General features: G+C 46.9%; 2 protein-coding genes across 2 annotated transcripts in view; both read left to right on the top strand.

Moving 5' to 3' along the window:
* LOC111074315 (prolow-density lipoprotein receptor-related protein 1) overlaps nt 1–23,278 on the top strand; it is a 55,002-nt gene that overhangs the window by 21,965 nt on the left and 9,759 nt on the right. Inside the window, exons 2-12 of the mRNA XM_022367044.2 lie at nt 16,771–16,902; nt 16,973–17,095; nt 17,201–17,452; nt 17,522–17,806; nt 17,913–18,289; nt 18,363–19,117; nt 19,186–20,265; nt 20,347–22,105; nt 22,169–22,464; nt 22,532–22,887; nt 22,957–23,222. Coding sequence (XP_022222736.2) covers nt 16,771–16,902; nt 16,973–17,095; nt 17,201–17,452; nt 17,522–17,806; nt 17,913–18,289; nt 18,363–19,117; nt 19,186–20,265; nt 20,347–22,105; nt 22,169–22,464; nt 22,532–22,887; nt 22,957–23,222 — 5,681 coding nt within the window. The remainder of the gene's footprint in view (nt 1–16,770; nt 16,903–16,972; nt 17,096–17,200; nt 17,453–17,521; nt 17,807–17,912; nt 18,290–18,362; nt 19,118–19,185; nt 20,266–20,346; nt 22,106–22,168; nt 22,465–22,531; nt 22,888–22,956; nt 23,223–23,278) is intronic.
* On the top strand, nt 10,997–11,436 carry LOC111074318 (accessory gland protein Acp62F-like). Its single transcript, XM_022367046.2, has one exon. The coding sequence runs from the start codon at nt 11,030–11,032 to the stop codon at nt 11,414–11,416; it is 387 nt and encodes a 128-aa protein (XP_022222738.1). The 5' UTR covers nt 10,997–11,029; the 3' UTR covers nt 11,417–11,436.

Genomic DNA, 23,278 nt, shown 5'->3' with positions numbered 1-23,278 from the left:
CTTATTGAACTCCTGTTTCCCTTTTTTTTTGTTTGCTGTGGGAAACGACAATGGTTAATTACAAAGGCACAAAGGAAAAGGCAAAAGGAAATGGCTACAAATCAGTAGAGGCAGCAATAAAAAGTAGTAAAAAAGAAAGAAAAAAAGAAAAAGGGTTAAGAGAGCCGCCTAACAAGCTGCAGCTGGCATCAAAATTTCTGCATTGGCAATGACACACACAAAGAGGGAGTCAAAAGAGTGAAGGAGCTGCAGAATAACGATGCAGTCAGTACCTTTTACTGGCTTGTGCTTTTGGGCAACTTCTTCTGGTCAGAGAGGAGAGGAGGCACGGAGCATGGGAGCAAGGGAGCAGGGAGCAGGGAGCAGAGCAGATGGCAGTTCTCTGAGGCAGCAGAAATACGACACACACGAAATGATAAGCGCGCCAAAGTGCACACAGCAATCAGGCAGGCAGGCAGGCAGGCAGCAGCCAGAGACGCAACATTCAAGGGGGATTCGAAGATATATCTAAATATATAAATTACACATGTACTATACATAGTATATACATATGTATGTATATCTTCTTCTCTTCTTTTATATGTATGTATTTATATATTTTATTTATCAGACGTGATTTTTCCCTTCTTCTTGCATTCTGTTCGTGCCTCTCCTTTGCTTTTGTTCTCTGTCTCGTCCGAGGAACCTGTTCAGCTGCATCGATGAACGTGAACGAACAACAACAATATCTTGTTGAATCACTGGCCACAACAGCAGCAGCAACAAAAAAAAAAGAGGAGAAAAAAAGGGAAAGAATTGCAGTGGGTTGGTGGAGGCTTCCTGTGCATGCCGTCAGGTGGGGTACCCTATCAACAGTAGTCCGTTTGGGGATGGCAAGCCATTGATTGAACCACCCTTCCGAAATGCCATAAACCTTATAGGAATCAAAGAAATTCCATTAAATATAATTGAAACATCAAGTGAAAGTGAAAGATGGGACTTTGAGAGTTTTCGTTTAAGTCGTTTGAGTTTTAATACAAAACAATACAATTCTGTTACAAATTTGATAAAATATCTGTGTGAAAACTGATACCTCTTTGGTCCACCGAATGCAGTTATCAAAGGGATTTTTACATATTTATGTACATGTACATAAGTGTATTAAAATACATATGTTTGGTAATTCAGTAAAGGACTCCCATTCGATAAAAGATTTTTCATTCAACAGCTGAATTTTATTCATTCATAGATTTCCATTTAATAGCTGACATTCATTCGATTATTCCCTGCCACCCGATATGAATGAATAAACTATATACACCAGCAAATTAAAATTATGCATTACATACTCAAAAATGAATATTTCACCGCAATTCCATCGCTCGCACAAAGTGAATGGGAAAAGATATGGAACTGAAAAGTTCATTCGAGAAGACAAAAGGGCAGACGAAAAGTAAAGGGAAAAGCAATGGGCCAAAAGAGAAGTTAAGTCCTGCCACTGGTATCCTGGTCAGTTCTGTGTGTGAAGGACAGACCGCATTCGGACAATGCCCCAAGGGGTGGTAGGGGTGGTAGGGAGCGGAGGATGGATAAGGAGGGGGAGATACGAGTAGCGGTGCTGTCCTCATGGATGGTTTTAATATGTTCTCGAGGGTGATTCAATTACGTGGACACTGGCTCTCGTTGCAGGTCCGCTGCACCACTGCTCCTTTGCTGCTGCTGCTACTGCTGCTGTTGATGGCTCAGAGCAAATACATACGCGGGGAGAGGCACAGGTGGAGTCTTTTTTGCTGTTGTTTTTTTAATGAGCAACGACTGCAGGGACAGAGAAGAGACTTGTCAAGTGCAGCAGCACCAGCAGCACTAGCAGCAGCAGTGAGAGAACAAAAACTTTGTGGCTTACCCCGGAGTTAACCTCAAAATCTCTTCGGGCTGTGTATCTGACAGATGTCCCTCAGTCAACACTCTAAACCCGACCCCCAGCCCGCACATCGTCTCTCTCTCTCTCTCTCTCTCTCTCTCTTTATATCTGTGTTTCTTTACTGTTGAAGGATTCGTCTTTGGCTTGCTGCCCCCGTTCTTTTGGTCACGTTTTTCCATTATTTTCAAATTTTCCCTTGTGCCCGGTTTTTGTTTGACAATTTGTTTTGGGCTCGTAGCGTGTTTTATGCGATAATAAATGATAATAAATACGAGTATTATTGTATGTGCTGCGCTCGTAATCCAAACAAATTCAAGAAAGTAAGTGCTCTCCAGAAAGGAATTAACATCATTGAAATTGTTCTGTTTAGGTCATTGAATGGGTGGGAGAGGAATGGGGGAATGATGAGATGCACTTGACAAAAAAGAGAGAGAGAGTAAGAGAGCTGCAGCAGATCCAATTTGATTTGAATATCTCAATTCTCATCCAATTATCCCCTTTTGAACGTCTGTCTTTGGAGTGTTTTTCTGTGAGATTTATGGCACTCGAGTGGTGGAAGCAGATGGAACAGATCAACGCTCCCTTAATAACAACAGAAAAATGAGGGATATACATATGCGTGCTGTCTCCCTCCCTCCCTTGTTTCCCTCTTTCTCTCTTTTTATATTGAAAATAATTACAAAAAGGAAGACAAATGAAATTTATATTGTTACGGTGTGGGGGGGGGGTATCCCCCGCAGAGCGCTGCGCTCAGCCACTTAGCTAATGAAAAAGAAGAGGCTTCAAATGATAGTCCAATGGTTAAGTAAAAGGGGGAAAGGAGAGCCGAACTGTGATGGAAAATTCCATGCAATTCCATCTACCGCCCGGGCCGCCTGGGTCTGCGTACCAAAGGCTAATTGAGGCAGCTAGTCCCCGACGACGGGCTGGCATCCATCCGCATCGGGAAAGACGAAGCACCAAGGACCAAGGACTAGATGGCCGTATAGTGAGGGCAGTTTACGGCAGGCAACTCCGTTTAACATCCGCTTTTATGGCAATTTGATAGCTGCAAGTCGGCTCCTCTAATAACTGCCCGGAATGGACACGGGACACTGGACAGTGGGATGCGAAGGGTCAAATCCAGGAAGAAAGCGGAGAAACTTAATTGAAAAGTTCGATACATAATTGAAGACGGGAGATGGACAGTGGAGAGTGTGTTCCGCAAAAGTTTATTGAAAGCATTGAATGTTTAATCATTATTCAGAAAAATAATCATAATATTTTACTAAATAATAGATATGAATATTGGATTGTAAAAAATCGTAATAATTCAATTAGAAAATCATCTGCGAATGCATCTCAAAAGTATGCACTCAAAAGGGACTTGCTTCTGGCATTAATAAATATTTGTTTTCGAAAGCCAGGTGTTCAAAGAGCCAAACAACAAAGTGATCTTTAGTTTTATTCATTCTGGCTATACGAATAATTCAATGGCAATATTTTTCTGCATTTGCGTAGCTGTGAACATTCTTTATGATTGAGCCTTTGTTGATTTCTAGTATCCGATATTTCTTGAAGTGTTTCCTCCTTCCCTACTCCCTTGAGTTTGATTAAATTAAATCGAATTAAATATGCATCAAAACCGATGATTGTTTCATTTAATTTGATAATTAATCACTGTAATTAAACTGTCATCGATTCAACAATCTCTTAATGATGCGTGGAGGATGTGGAGCCACTGTAAGGAGCAAGGAGGAGTGCCCTGCAACTTTGTAGCATTGTCACGTTTGCCACAACGATGGAAGTGATGGGTGTTTGTGTGTATAAAATGCCAAAAGGAAAGTGTTTGGCCCCCTGCAGAGTCGGGTCTTGAGGCCTTTTAACTGCGCCTAAAATCTGCTGCCATGCCACTGCTTGCCCCAACTCGGTGGCACCTGCGTTGATTACACAAAAGGAAGGAAATAAAAAACAGAGTCTGGTCTCTGCAACATTGTAAGAAGACATGCCACAAAGCAAGATGATGATGTTCTTGTGCGAACAGGATCTGTTCATGCCTCCTGCCCCTGCCTCCTGCCCTGTCCCGTAGTTGCAACTATTTTTTTACAGCATTTTTCATGCCTCGCCACCCCAGAACGATGTCTGGGGCCTTCCCTTTGCCATACTCGTAATTTCTTCAAGAAGGTCTTCACTTTTTTTTTTTGTGTGCCTTCGTTTATTGCATGGCAAAGTTTTGCAATAATTTTTTATTTACTTGACTTGCACTAACCCTCCCACCTCCACCCACACCCGCTCAATCGTTGTAGTTTTTTTTTTTATTGCCTGTAGTTTGGCCTGGGAAATGGCCAAATGGCAAATGCTAGTAGCGGCAACAATTTCCTCTCTCTCTCTCTCTTTCTCTCTCTTACCGGTTAGTTTTTCCACGTGCAAGAAAACTTTGCCACTTAAAATATGCGTGCCACTTCCCCCCTTTTAGTTTTTGCTTTTTCTTGCTAATAATTTGAAGATTTCTTAATGGGAAAACAACTAAGAAAAACCTCATCAGGCATCTAAAAAGTCATTGGAAACCGTTTTCAAACTTCCAAAGAAGACAGATGGAGATGCCTGCTGAAAGATACATTTAACTATTTATTTATCCAGAAATCACTGAATAAATGTGGAAGCAAGGACACACTCTACAATAAACTTTTTGGTTGTAAACAAATGGTAAACCAATCAATTTTGTTTTCTTTATGTGTGTACCGCCTGTCGTATACGTAACGTGTACGTAATGTGGTTATGCCCGGAAAGAGAGCGGATAGGACACGTGTCAACAGCATAATGAAAATAACCACAAAACAAAACAATTCAATTACTTTCTTCTGCACCGAATTTCATTTGATTTTCAGAATGATTTTGCAGCAGCTATGAGATAGATAGAGAGAGGGAGAGAGACAGTAACACACAGTGGGGAGTGAATAAAATGTCTAAATAAATGAATGAATTTGTGAACAAATGGATTAGCAATGCATTGCATTGAATGACGTGTGAATGTTACTTTATTCGTGTTTCATTTTGATTTTTCGGACATCTTTCCCATGCGTTTGTGCCTACCCCGTTGGCTACCCTGTAACTGAACTATCGATTGATGTTTGCTGCCTCCACAAAATGCATTCATTCGTGTGCCTCCTCTCGTACGACACACAAAACATGACTATGACAGACACGACGACAGCATGCCACACAACACATCCTTGCCCATTCTGCCTGACAAACCTTCGCCCTTTGGAAGGGGGAAAATGTATTTTCAGTCTCAGGAAATGTTTTTGATGGAAATCAATGACATAACCAAAATAAAATAAAAGAAAATAAATAAGGAAGGAAGAAAAGCATTTAAAAGCCTTGCTATTTGGATTCATTCGAGTGGCAGTAACCTGTGGGGGAGGGCGCATAACCCCACACTCGAATGTTGCATGCAACAACAGCATTGTCAGTTAAGGAAGATTGATGATTATTTATATATAAATCATAGTTTGCTGGCAGCCAGATAGCCAAGCTAAATTCCGCAATAAAACAACTTTCGGGCCACGACTAGAAAATTGTTATCCAGTCTAAACATTTATGAAGAAGATTTTGCAATATATTTCCATGGGAGAGACGAGACGAGACAATGATTGAGGGGCTGCCGAGAGAGGAGCAAGTGCCTTGAGCCAAAACTCCAAGTGAAACTCCAAGTGCAGCGCCCAACTGATGGTATAGAAACGATGCCAAAAGTTTGTAGATGGCTGCAAAATGTGTATGTACGATGAAGAAAGTTCTCTTTTGTTTAGTGTTTAGTTCTAATGTTCTTTTGCATACTTTATTCGAACTGAAAAGTGTACGTACATTCGATCTATGGATCTACCAATAACTGTGGGTGCTGCATTACCTTTGTAGATATCTGTGGAACCTATTGATTCTGAGCAGCACAATAATTCCAACAATGAATATTTATTTTAAAAATTTTACTTCCTTTGAATGTCAGTAGGGGGGACTCCATCATTTTTCCCTTTCTAATAAAAAAACCACTCAAAAAACAGTTGACCTTAGAATACCTTTGGTTTTATTCCTGCATTTTCGCTGAAGCATCCTTGAAGGCCAGGACTATCAAGTGCCACACAAAAGAGGGACTACGCCGAAAATACCCGTATAATTTTCCATTGCTACTACGTTTGCATCTCCTTGATTAGGATTATTAAAATTAAATAGGAAAAGTGCGCCAGCTCTTTTATGAAATAAGTTTCAGTGGAGTTAGCCCTCAAAAATAGCATTGGTTTTCCCTCTCTCTCTCTCTCGCGCGCACTCTACTCCTCCGCGTTTCCCCTTTTGCCATCCGATGCGGCTCATTAAAGTCAAAAAAACAGGCAACGAGAGTGGGAGAGCTAGAGTGTAGGTGGTTGGGGAGGGGTGTAGAAGACGAGCTCTTTTAAATATTTGCTACAAAGTTTCAACTCGACTGCAAAAAGGGAAACTTTTGGCCACCCTTCCTGCTGCAATACCCCCTCGAGAGGCGTTGATGATGCTGCAACTTTTTATGGCAGCAAGCGAATGCAAGAGTGGGAGGGAATATCTCAATTTTATGGTTCTTGGAAGGCCGAGGAGCAGAGGGATTATTTGCCCCCTTTCCATATAAAGAGGAATATAATCTACTGATTTATTTATATGCAAATTAAATAAGAATATTTATAAATGCAATATGGACATGGATATTTGATTCTTGCAGAAAATATTTAAAATATTTTAAATATATCCCAATATAGTATATAATTTATAAGTTCCTTATAAAGTTGCTGTTGCATGCCACATTTGTTGGGATACAAGGAATATCCTTTGCACGGTACCAGAACCGGGGATGTACTCCTAAAACTTTCATATGTTTCCATTTTAACTTTATTTTTGGTTTCTGTTTGTGTTTTTGTTCCAACGGATGATTTGGCTTTTAGTTGTTCTGGCCACGCCTTGCGCCGCCCTTTGCTTTGTGTAAAGCATGCAGTAAACTCGATTAAAGTGCCTGGAGGAACATACTGCCATGGAGAGACAACATAAAGCGGAGTGGACAATCCCAAAAGTGCCCGACAAAGCAAAGCGAAGTCCAATGTTCAAAACGGAAAAAAAAAAACGGGGTGGGCTAAAGCCGGACAAGAGACTGTGTGTGGGGGGCCCCCAAGCTACAGGAAGGACATGCCAGCACCAGCCCTCAGCAAACACGGCCTTGGCATGGCAAGTAACCGTTGTGCCACGGGGGCCGGCTCCTCCAGCAGGCTACCAACAACATTGTCTGCTCAACATTTGTGCCACTCAGTCTGCGATTCCCTGGTGCATTTAAAGTTCATTTATGTCAATCACGCTCATTATGCGCACATCAGTGCATTAAATAATACAGAAAGCGGCAAAAAAAAAAGGGAGAGCGAATGAGAGAAAGTAGGAGAAGGAACACACACAAAAAGAGAGAGAGCGGGCAAGGATCTCACTCTCTCAGTCGCACCATGAAATGAATGATGATGAAAATTGAGACCACAGTGCAAGGAAATCGTCATGCCACCGGAAGCCAATGCCATATTTGTATGTACATCCAGATGCTGCCCCACCGGATGCAACTCTGGCTTTTTGCCTTCCGCCTCCTGCCTGCCCCCTGCCCCATGGAATGCTGGCGGCCATGGAATGCTGTTGTTTGTTGACCATCGTTGAGCGGAAATCTGTACTGGCTTTGTCACCTTTTTTTTTGTGATACCTTTTTTTCCGTTTGTGTTTCATTTTGATTCGCGTGTCGGCGACAGGAAAATGCTATTATAAAATGAATTTTCAGCAGGAAATTTATTCAGGACTGGTTGCAAACAAAAAAAAATGGAACAAGAACCATCCTTTGTGAAACGGTTTTTCATCTTATCGATTCGCAAAGAAGCGGGGGGAGGGGAATGTTGCGCTCATTAAAATTCCACCATAAAAAATGTCTTACGATTTGGTGAATACTCGTACACTCGGATGTCTTCTCTAGCGATGGGGTGCAAATGTTCCGCAGAGCATCATTAAAACCGGTTTAAAGGATAAACAAAGAGGGTGAGAGAGCAAAGGAGTTAAAGTGTACAACCAGAGGAGCAGAGAAGGAGGCCTGAGAGAGATGTGTGAAAATGTTTACGACATTCATGGACTCAATTTATGTGGCAAAGTGCTCTGTGGGTTTATTCTCAATCGTTAAATTTCTTGCAACATTTTTTGCGTGTGTGTGTGTGTGTGTGTGGTGGGTGGCAATTAATTTGAATGCCTTTTCATGTTTTGCAACACTTAATGGCACTTCATGGCTGTAATCGATGAAAGTTTTGACAATTTCATTGGAAATCTATTACCGAATCGTTAGTATTCCAAGTAGAAGTGTTACCCTCAAGTATGTATGTATGTATATGTATACGTATTGCAGCTGACCCACAATTCTGAACTCTGTTATCCAGTTGAACCTCAAACTTTGGCCGCAATCTGTGGCGTCTCTGGGCACATGCCACAACTGTCATGGCAGTGGCAGGAGCAACAACAACAACAATAGCAGTTGCCATGATGACAGGGCATTGTTGTATGTCGTTGCATACCCCGCGGCTGTGGCACGTACACTCCTGGCAACTGTCAGCGCGTCATTCAGAGCGCTAATTAAGTGAAAAACAGTGTTGCACACACAGATATGCAAACACACTCACACATACACACACATACAGGCACACGCATCTTTTTGACCCCAAAAACAAACAACAATAAAAATACAAAAAGCAAAAGAAAAATCAGGCAAAGTTGTTGACAAACAACAAGGACTCCATCGGAGGTAGCGCAGGATGGGGGCAAGAGAGGTAAAGTGAAGGATATTCTCTGAATCTGATGCTTCCACTGCTGCTGCTGGCAATTTTCCGCGTGCGCCCACATAAATCGCAGCAGCGGCAACGGCAGCGACGACAAATGCAAATTTTGCTTCGAGCCCAAAAGGCGCTTAACCCGCTTTCGCTGCTCTGCTGCTCTTCCCATGTTCTCTGAGCTCTTCTCTCTGGTGTTTGATGGAAAACAAGCAGCAACACAGGCGAAGGCAGAGCGAGAGCTGCAGCCAGAGGCAGGCATTTATGCAAAGCAGTGGCAGAGCCAGAGCAGCACCTACTATGCATATGGGGCATAGATCGAATTTGGAGTAGAGAACAGAGCAGAGGTCAAGCAGACAGAAGCACAGCGCAGAGGCAAAGCATAGCTAGGGCAGCGATCCAGTAGATCAGAAGCAGAGAAAGAGTAAGGGAATAAACGATTTAACAGAGCTTGGAACAGAGCCGAAACACAAGCAGAGAGCAAACAGAGGGAGAGAGAGAGAGCGGCAAAACGTAGGAAGTTTAGAGGCCTATGCAGCAGCACAGCTTGTTCCAGGGTGATTTGAAGATGAGCACAGTTAAAGCAAACATTTTTAAAGTATTGCAAGGTAAGCCGGCGCGTGCTGCTCTCAGAAAAAAAAAAAATAAAAAACATTCCATGCGACAAGAGAGGAGCCATCAAATTAGATTTAAGAAAACCCTGAACGAACCAGACACTGAACTGAACCTGAACTCGAACGCAAAGGCCAGACCTGGTGCACACGGGAGAATATATAGCGATGGCACGTACCGGTAGCGAGCAGGAGAGAACGAGCCAAGGAGAGTCAATTAAAATTTCTATTTGATTTGGCAAACGTCAGTGGCAGGCGGCTGGCAGACATCCGGACAGGAACTGAAAACAGTGGAAGGCCTGTCTGTACAGGGGGGGGGCGGGTGGAGGCACCTATCCACCCATTCACCCATCCACCCACCATCTGCGTTCACCATAGCAGTCGTGCCAATTTTTGCTACCTGTGCACCCCACTCACCCCACCCACAGACAGGGCTGACCAAATGCCAACAGCAGAGCCCAGACAGATAAGAGCAGCTCGAAATTGGCTACAGGTAGACAGAATAAACAGAGCAGAGCCAGAGCCCGAGCCAGAGTCGCAGATGTTCTCAGCAGGGATATCTCTTCAATTTCTGACTTTTTTACACCGAGCGATGAGCTGCAGCAGAAGAAGCTTGAGGCTGGGGCTTTCGTTTAATTATTTATGGAATTTTGGCATTCTCCGGAACATCCTCAAACAAACGAACGAGGATGTCAGGTAAACGAACTCAATGGCCAAGGCAGCAGCACCAGCACCAGCACCAGCACCATTGCAAAAGATGAGCTTAAACGAAAACAAACTGAAATTGAAAGGCACCAGTGAATGCAACCTGAAACCGAGTCACAGTCCGGTGGCACGACAGGGGCAAGTGGGAGTTGAGTGTCCTCCATATTTCGTACTGTACTTGGCGAGACATTATTTTCATGCATTTCATGTGGAACAAGCTCTAAAAACTATAAACTAAATTGGTATAAAAAAGAGGCGTACAACTAATTTCGAACAGTGCTAAAGCCGCTAAACGAAATTGCAGCGTTTCATAATTTATGGGGTCATGCATGCATGCACACAGATATATATCCACACACACACACACACACACATAGGACATAAAAAAAAGCTATAACAAAAGGAGAATCGCAGGCGAAATTTATGACTTGTGGTTGTGCTACCTGCCACATGAATTCTCTTTCACACACACATACATACATACATCCATATGTATGTACACTGAAATATGTGGGGTATGTGTATGCGATAAAAACTTTCTCTGGCGCTAAAACATTTGCCCCGAAAAGTATGCTGCAATAAAGCGGATTCCAGAGTGGATATAAACTGAAATATTTGAAGATCAACCGCCTGATATGGTTGGAAGGGAGGGGAGGGGTTTGCTTCTGTTATGTTAGCGTTAAGCCACCAAAAAGCCAAACAACAAATAATCATAAGCAAGAAATAAAACAACTAGAAGATAATTTGCAAACAAATGAACTGGAACAGAGGTGCACTGCAGTGTTCACCGTGTTCCTTTCGCTTTAAAATATGCCCATAAGCGAAGGGACACATTCGGCACGAGTGATTCGGGGTTTTATACGATTTTTAAATGCCACAAATATACCGATATGTAGAACTAATTGAACTTGTAATGCTGCAAGGCATAACAAATTTCCCGAACTATTAATGTCACTTCCATATCGACAGCCACAACTGGCAAAATGAAAAACTTGCATTGGAAATACATTTGCCTGTTGTGCCACCTGTTCGCCGTTGCTGGATCATTCGTCATTCCTTCTGATGAATCGGAAGTGGATTGCACGGTAAATGGCACCATGGCCATGTGTCCCAGCCCCTGTCCGGAGACCTGTGAATTTCTGAGCGAGCACTGTACGGTCGAGTGCGGGGGACCGTGTGTGTGCAAGGAGGGTTACATTATCAATGGCAATCTCAAGAGCTGTGTCCTAAAAGCAGATTGTCCGGCCGAACTAAAGCAAACCAAGATACGATTGCACTATCCCGTGAATATCAAATTTTTTGGATCATATCTAATCCACAACGATACTACGGACTATAAAAGATGGGAAGTGCGAACACCCTCGCTTTGATGCCCTCCAATTTGAATGAAGAATGCAGTTTGAAGTGTTTTTTTTGTGGGTTTATTTTATAGTGGGAGAAAGCTGGCACACTTTGGTTTTACACTACTCTAAAATTTAGACCGGTATTATATGTCTGCTGGTAGAGCCACTAGTCTGCTTGTTGTTGCTGTTGTTGGTGGACTCTTTCTTCACTCCCTGGCGTTTGCTGTTTTTGTTGTTGTTGGACTGTCCCTTCCTTTGTCCCTGGCGCTTGTTGTTGCCCGTTCGCTGTTTGTTCCCGTTGCGCTTGGATACGTTGGGCTTGCGCTGTCCCCGTCTGCCACGTCCCCCACGACCGCCACGACCGCCACGACCACCGCGTCCACCGCAACGGCGATTGCCACCACGTTTGCGGTTCTGGCGTCCGCGGCGTCCTCCGCGACGATTGCCACGTCGACGGGCGCGTGCCTCGGGTCGAACCAGCTCCAGGACCTGCTCTACCACTTCGTTGGCATCCTCCTCCTCGATGGCATCTTCATCGGCGTTTTGGAGCTCATCTGCAGTCTCTTCCTCCCTCTCCCCCTCCTCCAGCTGCTGCTCTGCCTCCTGTTTCTCTGAGTTGGAGCCAAGCTGCGCCTGCTCGGGTTCGTTCTCCTCCGCCTCTTCCTCGCCCTTGGCTGCATCATTGTCGATATCCTCTTCATGCTCGCGGATATCATCCAGATCCTGATCCTGATCATCATCATCATCGATGGCATCGGCATAGTACAGTAAATTCTGTGGAACCTGCTCCTTGCTGGGCCGCGCCTGAATGGTTCTGTGCCTCTGTCTGGCAGATGGTTTGGCCCAGCTGCCGGTGCCAATGCTGAGTAGTGCCACCAGGGCACACAGTGTGATCCACTTGAGAGACATGCTGTGGATGCTTGGTTCGTTGTGTGGCTTCTCTGGCACTTGGCCATGGCTTTTATGCAATGCTACTGGGCCCAAAAGAAGCCCACTACCGCTTGCCACTTGCCACCGGCTGCTGCTGTTGCTTCTGCTACTGCTGTGTCAACATTTGATGATGATTTTTGTTTGTTTTGGGAAAGTTGTTGGCTCTGCAACCCCCCCACCCGAAAAAGTTTTCCAACACCTTCGTATTTATGCTCTAAGCAAATTTAAATTAGTTTTTTATTGTTTAACGGACCCCCAGCGAACCCCTCCGGCAACCAGACTCCCGGGGGCTCTAATGATGCAATGTACCAAAGTCACGTACTTCAACTTGGCCGACAGTTGGCTGACATTCTGTACAGTTGTTCTTTCGGGTTGATGTTTAATGTTTAATTGTGGGCACGTACTGCCACGTACCACAGGAGTTTTTCGGGGCAGGGGGCCAGCAACTGCATAAACATTGGAATATTTTTTGAAAATATTACCAAAGAGTCAGGCACGGTGACAGAGAGAGAGGGGTGAGTGAGAGGCTGAGTAGAATTTTAAATTGGGTGAAAAAAAAGAGACCACTATTTGCGAGGCTCCATCCGAATCCGCATTCGCATGTTTTTAGCGGCCTTTCCGCATTAGCGAAAAATCAATGGAAAATCTGTGGTTGTGGGTTGGGAATGAAATTCGCATCAATGCTGAATAAATTACAGAAAATAATGAAACATTGATTGGGAAATTCATTCGATTTGCATAAAGAAAATGTATAAATAATTGAAAAGTATGTACAGTCCGTCCGCCAAGGAAATTTCCATAGCAAATATGATTGATGATTATTTGAATTCAATTATGGCTTTGCTAAACCATTATGCTAATTGTTAGTATTGATATCAAATCATCTTTTGGTCAAAAGACTTTTGCATACATTTTGGCCCTCTTAAATGGTTATTATTGGGCTATTGAAAATCGATTGAATCTATTGCCAATTAGGATGCGCACGTTGCATGTTCTCGACTCTCTCGGTCCGGCTGCCTGCCTGCCCTGTCGCCCCTGCACTTCCTGCCGTTTTCCCATATCACTCTGAGGAGTGACCATTATTCCATCATCTGTCTGATTGCATTTCCCATGCTCTGTGGCAGGACAGGACGATGGGTCGTTGCCTGCATACCGATTCGATGTTTGTGTGGCTTAAACTCGGCTCCAATGAAAGAGCCACAAAAACCCCACTCAAAAACCAGACCTCTTCTCTCCAGTCCTATCCTCTTCGCTCCACTCTCCGGGGACATTAGCAGCAGGTGATTGGTTTATTATGGGTTTTGCCCTGTTTGGTTTGAATCTTTTTTTTGCCTGTCTGATGCCCTAATGACAGGTGCAGGCGGGTAGGATGCTGGTTGATGGTCCCCCCTAAAAACCCACAAAATACTAGCCAAAGCTCTTTCCCAACCCACCCACAAATAGGCTCGTGGCATGAGGCGTAACCGGACCGAAACGGGGTGCCATGGCAAATGCAATTAGTGGCCTCAGCCATTTTAGGCTCGAAATACTCGAAAATTGAAAGCCCCTGAACTTTAAAAGCCAACACTGGTTTGAATGTCAGTGAAAATTCAACCATTTGGCCTGGATTTTCGTTAGCTTTTGTGGCAGGGGCAGGGATAAAAAACCACATGACTGTGGCAATGTGGCGGCTACTTCAACCCCCCCTCCCCACTAAATTAATGTGTGGGCATTTCTTTTTAATACACTCTGCAGTCGGGTTATTATGATTAAGCATATGGGATGTCTGTGTGTGTGTTTCGTACATAAGGAGAGACGCTAAAATATATATAATAATTTTGCAAAAAATATTCAAGCCACACTACGAGATGTCATCTTATCTATCGTTAGACAGATCTTTCTGTGAAGATATTCCAATGAAACTCAATAGCCAGTAATATTAAATGTTTCTACATGGCTCAGATAAATTTAATGACTATAAACCAATACAGAGATCATGTCTAACGAAGAGAAGGAGAGCGTGTGAGAGAGAGAGAGAGAGAGAGAGACTTGATTCTACAAAGTGGAGCAGTAAAAAGGGATCTGCCAGGGTATCTATAGCTTTGGTTTACCAAGTCGCTTGATTTTATTTGGCTGTCCACTGCTGTCTTTTCACAATAAAAACAAGAAAATGTGCGAATTGCAACTATTGCTGGCTGCTGTTGCTGGTTGGCCCCGAGAGTTCTTCTCTGGCATTTTTAATTTCATTTTTATGACACTGCAGAAGAGCCAGAGCCAGAGATGGTGATATAGATAAAGATAGCAACAGAGACAGCAACACTAACAGAGAGAGAGAGAGAGAGAGAGAGAAGAAGAGCATGGGATAGGAGTGACAGACCAGACGACAAATTGTCGGCAAATATTAATGCAACAGATTATAATAAATGCGCCTGGCCTGGCATGGCACATCGTTGTCATCATCCCCTCCATTTGCCAAACACCACACTGCCACCCCTCTCCTCTCCACTCTCCGCTCTCCACTTCTCTTCCGGGCCGTCGCCTTTGCTCGGCTCGCAATTTCAATTAAAGTGAACTGTGAATGCACTCAGAGAACACTCGAAGCACTCACTACTACTCCCCCCCACCATTCACTTGCCCCGCATGCGGTGGCAAAGTTTTATAAAGTGTTGTCATATACTGTACTCTGTATGTGTATATATGTAGTATGTATAACTGTCTCTTGGTACTACCATACACACATCTGTACATACATATACTATCACACTTAAAATGGGTCTCGTTGTTGCACAAATGACTAAAAGTTCTTCCTAGTGATTTTTCCACGAAATACTCGCAAGTTGCATGCAAATTTATAGGAAACATTTAAACGCTGTGGACTCAAATGGAAAACCCATCTTGTGATTGAATATAAACTATATAAAGGCTGGGAGAGTTCTCTTATAGCCCATCGCCTATGGGGAATTTCTACAGTGAATATGCCCTCTACAGGCTAAGGGATACCAGTCTGGGAGACAAGGATAGACTCTATCAACTTTTGTTGCTTTTTCACCCATTGAAAGTCGCAAGTTCATTCCTTTCAAGTTTCTCCAACAATATAATAATATTTTCCTGTTTTTCCCCATATATTAGAAAATATCATCCTCTTCACAGGATGTAAATTGCTTGTGCCACAAAAGAAAGGAGAATGTTGTGAAAAAGAATTCAAATAACCGCCGCAACGCAAAGTCCGAACCCAACCCGACCCCCGGCCCCATCGCACGTTGAAATCAAAGGCAACAATGACACCGAGCCATGACAACGAATTTGGATGGGTAGTAGTACATTGGATGTTGGATTGGAGTGGGTTCGAGGGGTGTGTGCCGCGGCATGCGCGACTATAACCATAAAAGCCACATTGGCGACACATGGGAACGGCCAAAAATATTCCAACTGCCAAGAGGTTAAACTCCAGAGACAGAAATTGGATGGTGGCAGCCAGCCAGCCAGCCAGCCAGCCATGCTGCCATACTGCCATGTTGCCATGTCTTTCGTTGTGCCGTATTTGCGTGGCAATTTGCATGGGGCAATGCCGAAAAACGAGGCAAGGACATAATAAGCCCAAGGGCATGCGGACACCGTGGGTCCAGCGAGAAAGTTTAAATTTTTTATTTGCCATTTGTGAAACTAAAGCGAAAAATTCTGTCAAGGCTGCAGTAGTGACCCCCCACCAATGCGAAGGGACAACGAATGCTGACCAGCCACCAAGGGAAGTGAAGTGGAGTGGACCTGGAGTCCAGGCATTTATTTAATCAACTCGGGAAATCCCCCCAAAAATGTGCTCCAAAATGATGTTATAGGGCAATTGTTAACCATTCGCAAGTGCCGCTGGGGAGTTCCTCCAACTGGAAACAAAAGTTAATTCAACCAAAAAAGAAAAAAAAACAAACAAAAAAAAGAAAAAAGAAAGAAAATAGAAAAAGGAAAAGAAAAATTAACAGCAGGACCCTCTTTAGAGGAATATAAAAGTTATTCACTCTTTGAGGAAAAAAAAAGCAGCTAATTAAAAGAAACTTTTTGAATAAATGAAAGTGGAAATGAATGAATACGGGGGAAAGCGTATTGTATTTTCCTCTTTGAAATGGGGAAAAATCAAACTAATTTTTCAGTTACTATTTTCCACATTTTAATGGATTCATTCCCCCTACCCTACCGCCAATGGATTTATATCCCTTTGTGCACCTGCATTTACACGTGCATTTTCTAGGATCGTAAGCCAAAAACTTTTGCTGTTGAATGTTGGCTTCGGGATATAATTCAAAAGATTTGCAGGAATGCCAGAAGTGCAGTGTGGCGACACTGGGGGAACACAAACCTCAAAGGCAACCTCCACCCTCATTCATAAATCTTCATTTTTGGTTATTGTTATGGCAAGGGTGTGTATCCATGTACTAAATCTTTCTCTCTCTCCATCTCTCTTTCTCTCCGTTTTGCAGCAGCCCTGTTGGGTCCCTATTGCAACGATGGACAATTTCGTTGCGTGCCGAGCCTCAAATGCATACCCGAAACATGGCGCTGCGATGGGGAGTACGACTGCGGCGAGGGGGATTTAACCGATGAAGTGAACTGTAAGTAAAGCTCCAGAAACAAAGCCGAGCAGAGTTCTGCTATCACCACTTCCCCTCCACACCGCACCAGGTACCGATGCTCAGGCTCTCCAGTGCCGCATTTTCGAGGGCGAGTGCCACAATGGCGAATGTCTGGAACTGTCGCGCTTCTGCGATGGCCACTGGGACTGTGATAGCGATGAACTGCAATGTGGTAAGTGGAAGCCAACGGCCAACAGCCAACAGCCAAAAAGGGAGAAGAGAGAAAAACTGCAGTTAATTGGCTCATTCTCTCTGGTCAAAATCCCCTCCAAAACAGATAAACAAGACGCTGCCTGTGCAGCCATGAACTGCAGCTACAACTGCAAGTTGACGCCGCGTGGTCCGCGCTGCTATTGCCCCGGAGGTCAGGTGCCAGAGTCGTTGAACTCCACAAGGTGCGTGGATCACGACGAGTGCCAGGAGTTGGGCACCTGTGACCAGCAATGCCGCAATACGCCCGGCTCCTACGAGTGCTCCTGCGTCTCGGGCTACGACAAGATTAAGGGTGGACGCTGCCGGGCCATCAATGGTGGGTATAACCCCTACGAGTATACGCGTAATTGGGAGCTGCCAGCTAATCCCCCTGCTTAATTTATAGTGCCATCTGCGGAGCCAGCCACTTTGATGCTCTTTTCCAATGGATCCATACTGCACATATCCCTACAGCAGTTCCCAGCGAATGCGAGTAAGGAGGAGGCTGCCGGAGGACTGCTATCCACGCTGTCATTGCCCCAGGCGCACGCCTTTGAGGTGTGGCATCGCAACCGGACCATCTGCGCCCTACAGAGCAGCAGGAGCGGCCTGCGGTTGCAGTGCCAGCGCATCGATGAACCCAAAGCCAATTGGACGCTGCCCATTTCCCCGCTCATCTCCCCAAAGCAATGTGAGTGGGCCCGAGAGAGAGAGAGAGAGCATGGAGGATTAGCGCCATATTTGTGACCCAATTTGTTCGGTTTTTCTGTTTTCCTGTTTTTCCGTTTTGTTTGCAGCCTTTTTGGAGCTGCATCTCGACTGGATAGCGGGCAATTGGTATCTGCTGAACAAGGACCATGGCCTGGTGTTCTTCTGCACCAACACGATGACCTTTTGCCGCCAGATACTGCAGCAAGTGCAGGATCCCGAATCGCTGGCCCTGGACCCCACCAAGGGCTACATGTTCTACACGGATCGTACGCCCAGTTTGTCGCGTTGCCTGCTCGATGGCAGCAATCGCACCGCTCTGGTCACAACGCACATCTATCATCCGAATACCGTGAGCCTCGATCTCGCCAATCAGCATGTCTACTGGGTGGATGTCTACGAGGATGTGATCGAGCGTGTCGATTACGAGGGGCAGCATCGCTGGACCCTCAAGAAGTTCCCACACGTAAGATTTCAAGTCAATCAAAGTCAAACCTACTCCGATACCTAATGTCCTGCCCCATCGCCCCCATTTACAGTCGCCCGTGCTGCTGAGGAGCCTGCAGGCCATCGAGGTGTTTGAGAACACAATTTATTTGTCACCCTGGACGGGCAATGTCATCGTTAGCCTCGACAAATTCACCCACAAGACCCAACTGCTGCGACGGAATGTGACGCGTGCAACGAATTTTCGCATTTTCCATCGCCAGAAGCAGCCCGAGGTGGCGCATCCGTGTCGCGACAACAATGGCGATTGCAATCAGATCTGTGTGCCGCTGTGGACGCGCGGATTTGCCAGCGCCAAGTGCCTGTGCACGGCCGGCTATAAATTGCACAATCAGACGACCTGCCTGCTGGCCGCCCACGACAAGTTTCTGGTGTACAGCGACAATCGTTTGGGCCGCATCACTGGCGTGCCCCTGGGCACGGAGCAAGTGCAGCAGCTGGAGCTGCTCGGCGAGCAGCCCGATGTGATGGTGCCCATCTACAATGCGTCCATTGGCCAGACCATCGATGTCAATGTGCGGGCCAAGTCGGTGTTCTATGTGGTTCGCGATGACATCGCTCTGGGGCAGCTGGAGGTGGAGCTGGTGGAGCCCAGCTTCAGCATCAAGTGTCAGTCATTGAATGGCAGTGTCTCGCGACCGCTGGCCCACGGCCTCCAGCGTGTGCATGCCATGGCCTACGATTGGATCAACGATCATTTGTATTGGGCCACCAATCTGCAGCTGCATGTTGCACCGCTGCGCAACATGAGCAAAGTGCTGACATTTGCCACCGAATGCGATGCAATGTGAGTGGCAGATCATCCCCCACCCCTCGCGCAATAATCCAACAATCCATTTCCTGATTCTCTTGCAGGTCCATTGAACTGGATCCCACCACGGGACTGCTGTACTGGACGCAATGGTCCATACAGACCTGTGTGGCGGGCATCTACAGTGCCTGGATGGATGGCACGCACAAGGAGCTGCTGGCCAAGGGCACCACCGAGATGTCAATGCATTGGCCGCGCAGTCTCGATGTGGATCGACGCGGAAAGAGGATCTATTGGTGCGACTCGCTGCGTGGCACCATTGAGCGCATGAAATTGGATGGCACGGGACGGGAAGTGCTCTTCCAGTCGGATCAATTCCATCCGTACTCGATGGTGCAGCACAATGGGATGATCTATTGGGTGGGCACCAAGAACTCGAGCATCTGGCGCTTCCATGTGCATCATGGCAATCAAACGAGCACCTTCAGCTCCACAGTTCATCTGCAGACGAGTGGACGGTCTGCGGATTTGCGTATCTTTGATGTGGCCACCCAGCCAATGCCACAGACACCCAGCGCATGTTCACAGTCCAAGTGTCCGGGCATGTGCCTGAATACGCCCAAGGGAGCGATATGCCGCTGTCCGGATGGCTTCACCCTCAATGGAACCGGCACCCACTGCATACCGCAGTTGGCGCCCTCAACGGTGGCCGCCACGGTGCGTCGCAACTGCTCGACGTACTTCCAGTGCCGCAAATCGGGCGATTGCATCGACAGCAAGGATCTGTGCGATGGCTTCGATGACTGCAGCGATGGCAGCGACGAGAGCAGCGATGCGACGGGCCCCTGCAATGCCCAGAACTGCGACAAGGATCATAATTTTGTGTGCAACGGGCGCTGCTATCAGCGTTCGCTGCTCTGCAGCTCGATTGCCTACTGCTCGGACGGCTCGGACCAGGCGAACTGCGAGCACAGCACCTGCAACAGCAACGAGTTCACCTGCGCCAAGAGCGGCCGTTGCATCCAGATGACGTGGGTCAACGATGGCGTCGTCGACTGTGGCCCCGACGACAACTCGGACGAGTCGTCGGAGATTTTCTTTGGCAGCAAGTGCCCGGAATTTGACTGCGGCAATGGGCGGTGCCGTCAGTTTACCGACGTTTGCGATGGCATCGACAATTGTGGGTGAGTATTCGAGAGATGAGATGAGATTGCCTTAGGCCCCTTAGCCCCATCATTTACTGATCATCATTATCCCTTGCGTAGGAACAACATTGATGAGTTCGGCTGCGATCAGGAGTGCGGACATGGCGAAAAGTATTGCCGGCCCATCGGCTGCTATGGGGAGATGCACATGTGCGATGGCATCCACGACTGCGAGGACTTTAGCGACGAGGCCAACTGCAATCAGACCAAGAGCGACAATCATCCGGTGAGCGGCTGGAAGGAGCTCGGCGAATGCGCGCCGTTTGAGTTCGCCTGCCAGGATCCGTTCGAGTGCATACCCGACTTTCTGCGCTGCGACGGCATACCCCATTGCTACGACAAGACGGACGAGTCCAATTGCACGACAATAACCGCGACAAAGTTCGATATGAACGAAACGGTGATCTGTGAGCATCCGGATCGACTGTGCGGCTTCTCCAGGCAGTGCATAGCCGTGGGACAGCTGTGCGACGGCAAGAACGACTGCGAGGACACCACCGATGAGGGTTTCCTGTGCGCCGATAAGCTGTGCGAGCATGGCCACGAGTGCTCCCACAATTGCCACAATACGCCCGAGGGCTACATCTGCTCCTGTCCGGATCATCTGTTCCTGCAGCCGAACGGCAAGCGCTGCAATATGCAGCATGCGTGCGATCACTGGGACACCTGCTCGCAGGTGTGCCAGACCAACGGCAAGGGCTACGATTGTCGCTGTTTGGATGGTTTCGATCTCGCCTACGACAGATTCACATGCAAGAGCACCGCCACCGATGAGCCGTACGTGATATTCACCAATCGGCAGGACATCAAGGGCATCAACCTGAAGACAATGGCTGTGGGCACCTTCTACACGTCGCTGAGGAACATTGTTGCCCTGGACTTTCTGTACAGCAACGAGTCCAGCGTGGAGATCTACTGGACGGATGTGATCGACGATAAGATCTACAGGGGAGAGCTGGTGGGCGAGAGTCTGCGCAATGTGGAGGCTATCATCCATTCGGGTCTCTCCACGACCGAGGGACTGGCCGTCGATTGGGTGGGCAAGAATCTCTACTGGATCGACTCGAATCTGGACCAAATCGAGGTGGCCAAACTGAACGGCAGCTTCAGGCGCACCCTCATTGCGGGCAACATGGAGAGTCCGCGGGCCATTGCGCTGGATCCACGCGAGGGCCTGCTCTTCTGGACCGACTGGGATGACAACTCGCCGCGCATCGAACGTGCCACGATGGCCGGCGAGGGCAGACGCATCATCTCCACCAGCTGGCAGCTGAGCACCGGCTGGCCCAACGGCCTGACTCTGGACTTTACGCAGAAGCGTGTCTACTGGGTGGATGCCAAGTCCAAGTCGATCAGCAGCATCAAGTACGATGGCTCCGAGCATCATGTGGTGCTCCGCCAGCCGGACATACTCTCCCATCCGTTTGCCATCTCTGTCTTCGAGAACTACGTATACTGGACGGATTGGCGGACGACGTCGGTGATCAGGGCCAACAAGTGGAACGGCAGCGATGTGCAGGTGCTGCAGCGCACCCTGTCCCAGCCATTTGGCATACAGGTGCTCCACAGCAGTCGCCAGCCATGGGAGCGGAATCCATGCGGCGACAACAACGGAGGCTGCTCGCATCTGTGTCTGCTCAGCGGCAGGGGAACCTTCAAGTGCGAGTGTCCGCATGTGATGCGGTTGGATCCAAGCGATGAGCGGAATTGTGTGCCCAACGAGCAGGTGCTGCTCTTTGTGATGGTCGATGAGATACGTGGCATTGATCTCCATCAGCCGAACCATCATACAATACCCACCATACGCCAATCCCCAAGGGTGAGTACTCCAGCCACTACTCATAATGGAAAGATCTTTAGCTCTATCTGTATCTATTCTCAGCATGTGGCACCGCAACACATTGATTTCCTGGTGGATGAAGGGCGCATCTTCTGGTCGGACATCCAACAGAATGAGATATCCAGCGCTGGCATATCCAATGGCCTCATCGAACCCATCATCAATACGAACATCGAGAAGCCGTATGGCTTTGCCATCGATTGGATAGCCAGGCACATGTACTTCTCCTCGGGCCAGATCCGTTGCAATATTCTGGCGAGCAACCTAAAGGGCGAGTACGTGGCCCACATACACGAGGATCTCAATATGGTGGACAGCATAGCCCTCGATCCGGCCAAGTAAGTGGCCTAAATCACACATTTGCATAGAACACACTTCTAAGCGACTCTCTCCCTCTCTTTCCAGTGGGAAAATGTATTGGATTCATTCGGCACCGGATGCCAGCTTGTGGCAATTGGAGCAATCGAATCTGGATGGTTCGGGCCGACTGCTGATCTATGAGCACGAGAATACACTGCAGAGTCTCACCATGGACTTTGATTCGCAGCGACTGTACTATGCGTACGACAATTCGGGCATCTCGTACTACGATATACCCAGGAATGAGACGCACACGGTGCTGGTGGCCAGCCAGATAACGTCCGTCAGCTCGCTGACGGTGTACAATGGCAGCCTGTACTTTCCCGAGAGCATCCAGAGTGCGATAATGCACTGCGAGAAGGAGGCCTGCTCCAACATGTCCTTCCTGAGGGTCAACACAAGTAGGAAATCCCATAAAAATCAATGCTCCTCCCCGTATGACTTTCTTGTGTGTGTTTCTTTTCGTGCAGAGAGCATTCAGAGCATGAAAATGTTCTATGCGGATGCCCAGACGGGCACCAACACGTGTGCCGGACCCCTGCGCGGTGGCTGTGAGCATCTGTGCCTGGCCATCTCGGCCACAGAGCATGTCTGCCGCTGTGCCCTCGGCTATGATGTGGAGCCCCATAACCCTACCCGTTGCATACCGCGGGCCGAGTTCATCTTCTATTCGATTGATGTGCTGCAAGGCATAGAAATTGTTGATCCAACGGATCAGCCCACGCCACCGAAATCGGTAGGGGGATTCTTTCTATTTGCATATATCCAGAGAAACGGAAGCTAATCCTTTGC

This window comes from Drosophila obscura, unplaced genomic scaffold (assembly GCF_018151105.1).
Source record: "Drosophila obscura isolate BZ-5 IFL unplaced genomic scaffold, ASM1815110v1 contig_17, whole genome shotgun sequence".
NCBI classification, from domain to species: Eukaryota; Metazoa; Arthropoda; class Insecta; order Diptera; family Drosophilidae; genus Drosophila; species Drosophila obscura.
Note: the sequence above shows the minus strand (reverse complement) of the source record. Positions and strands in the feature narration are given on the sequence as shown.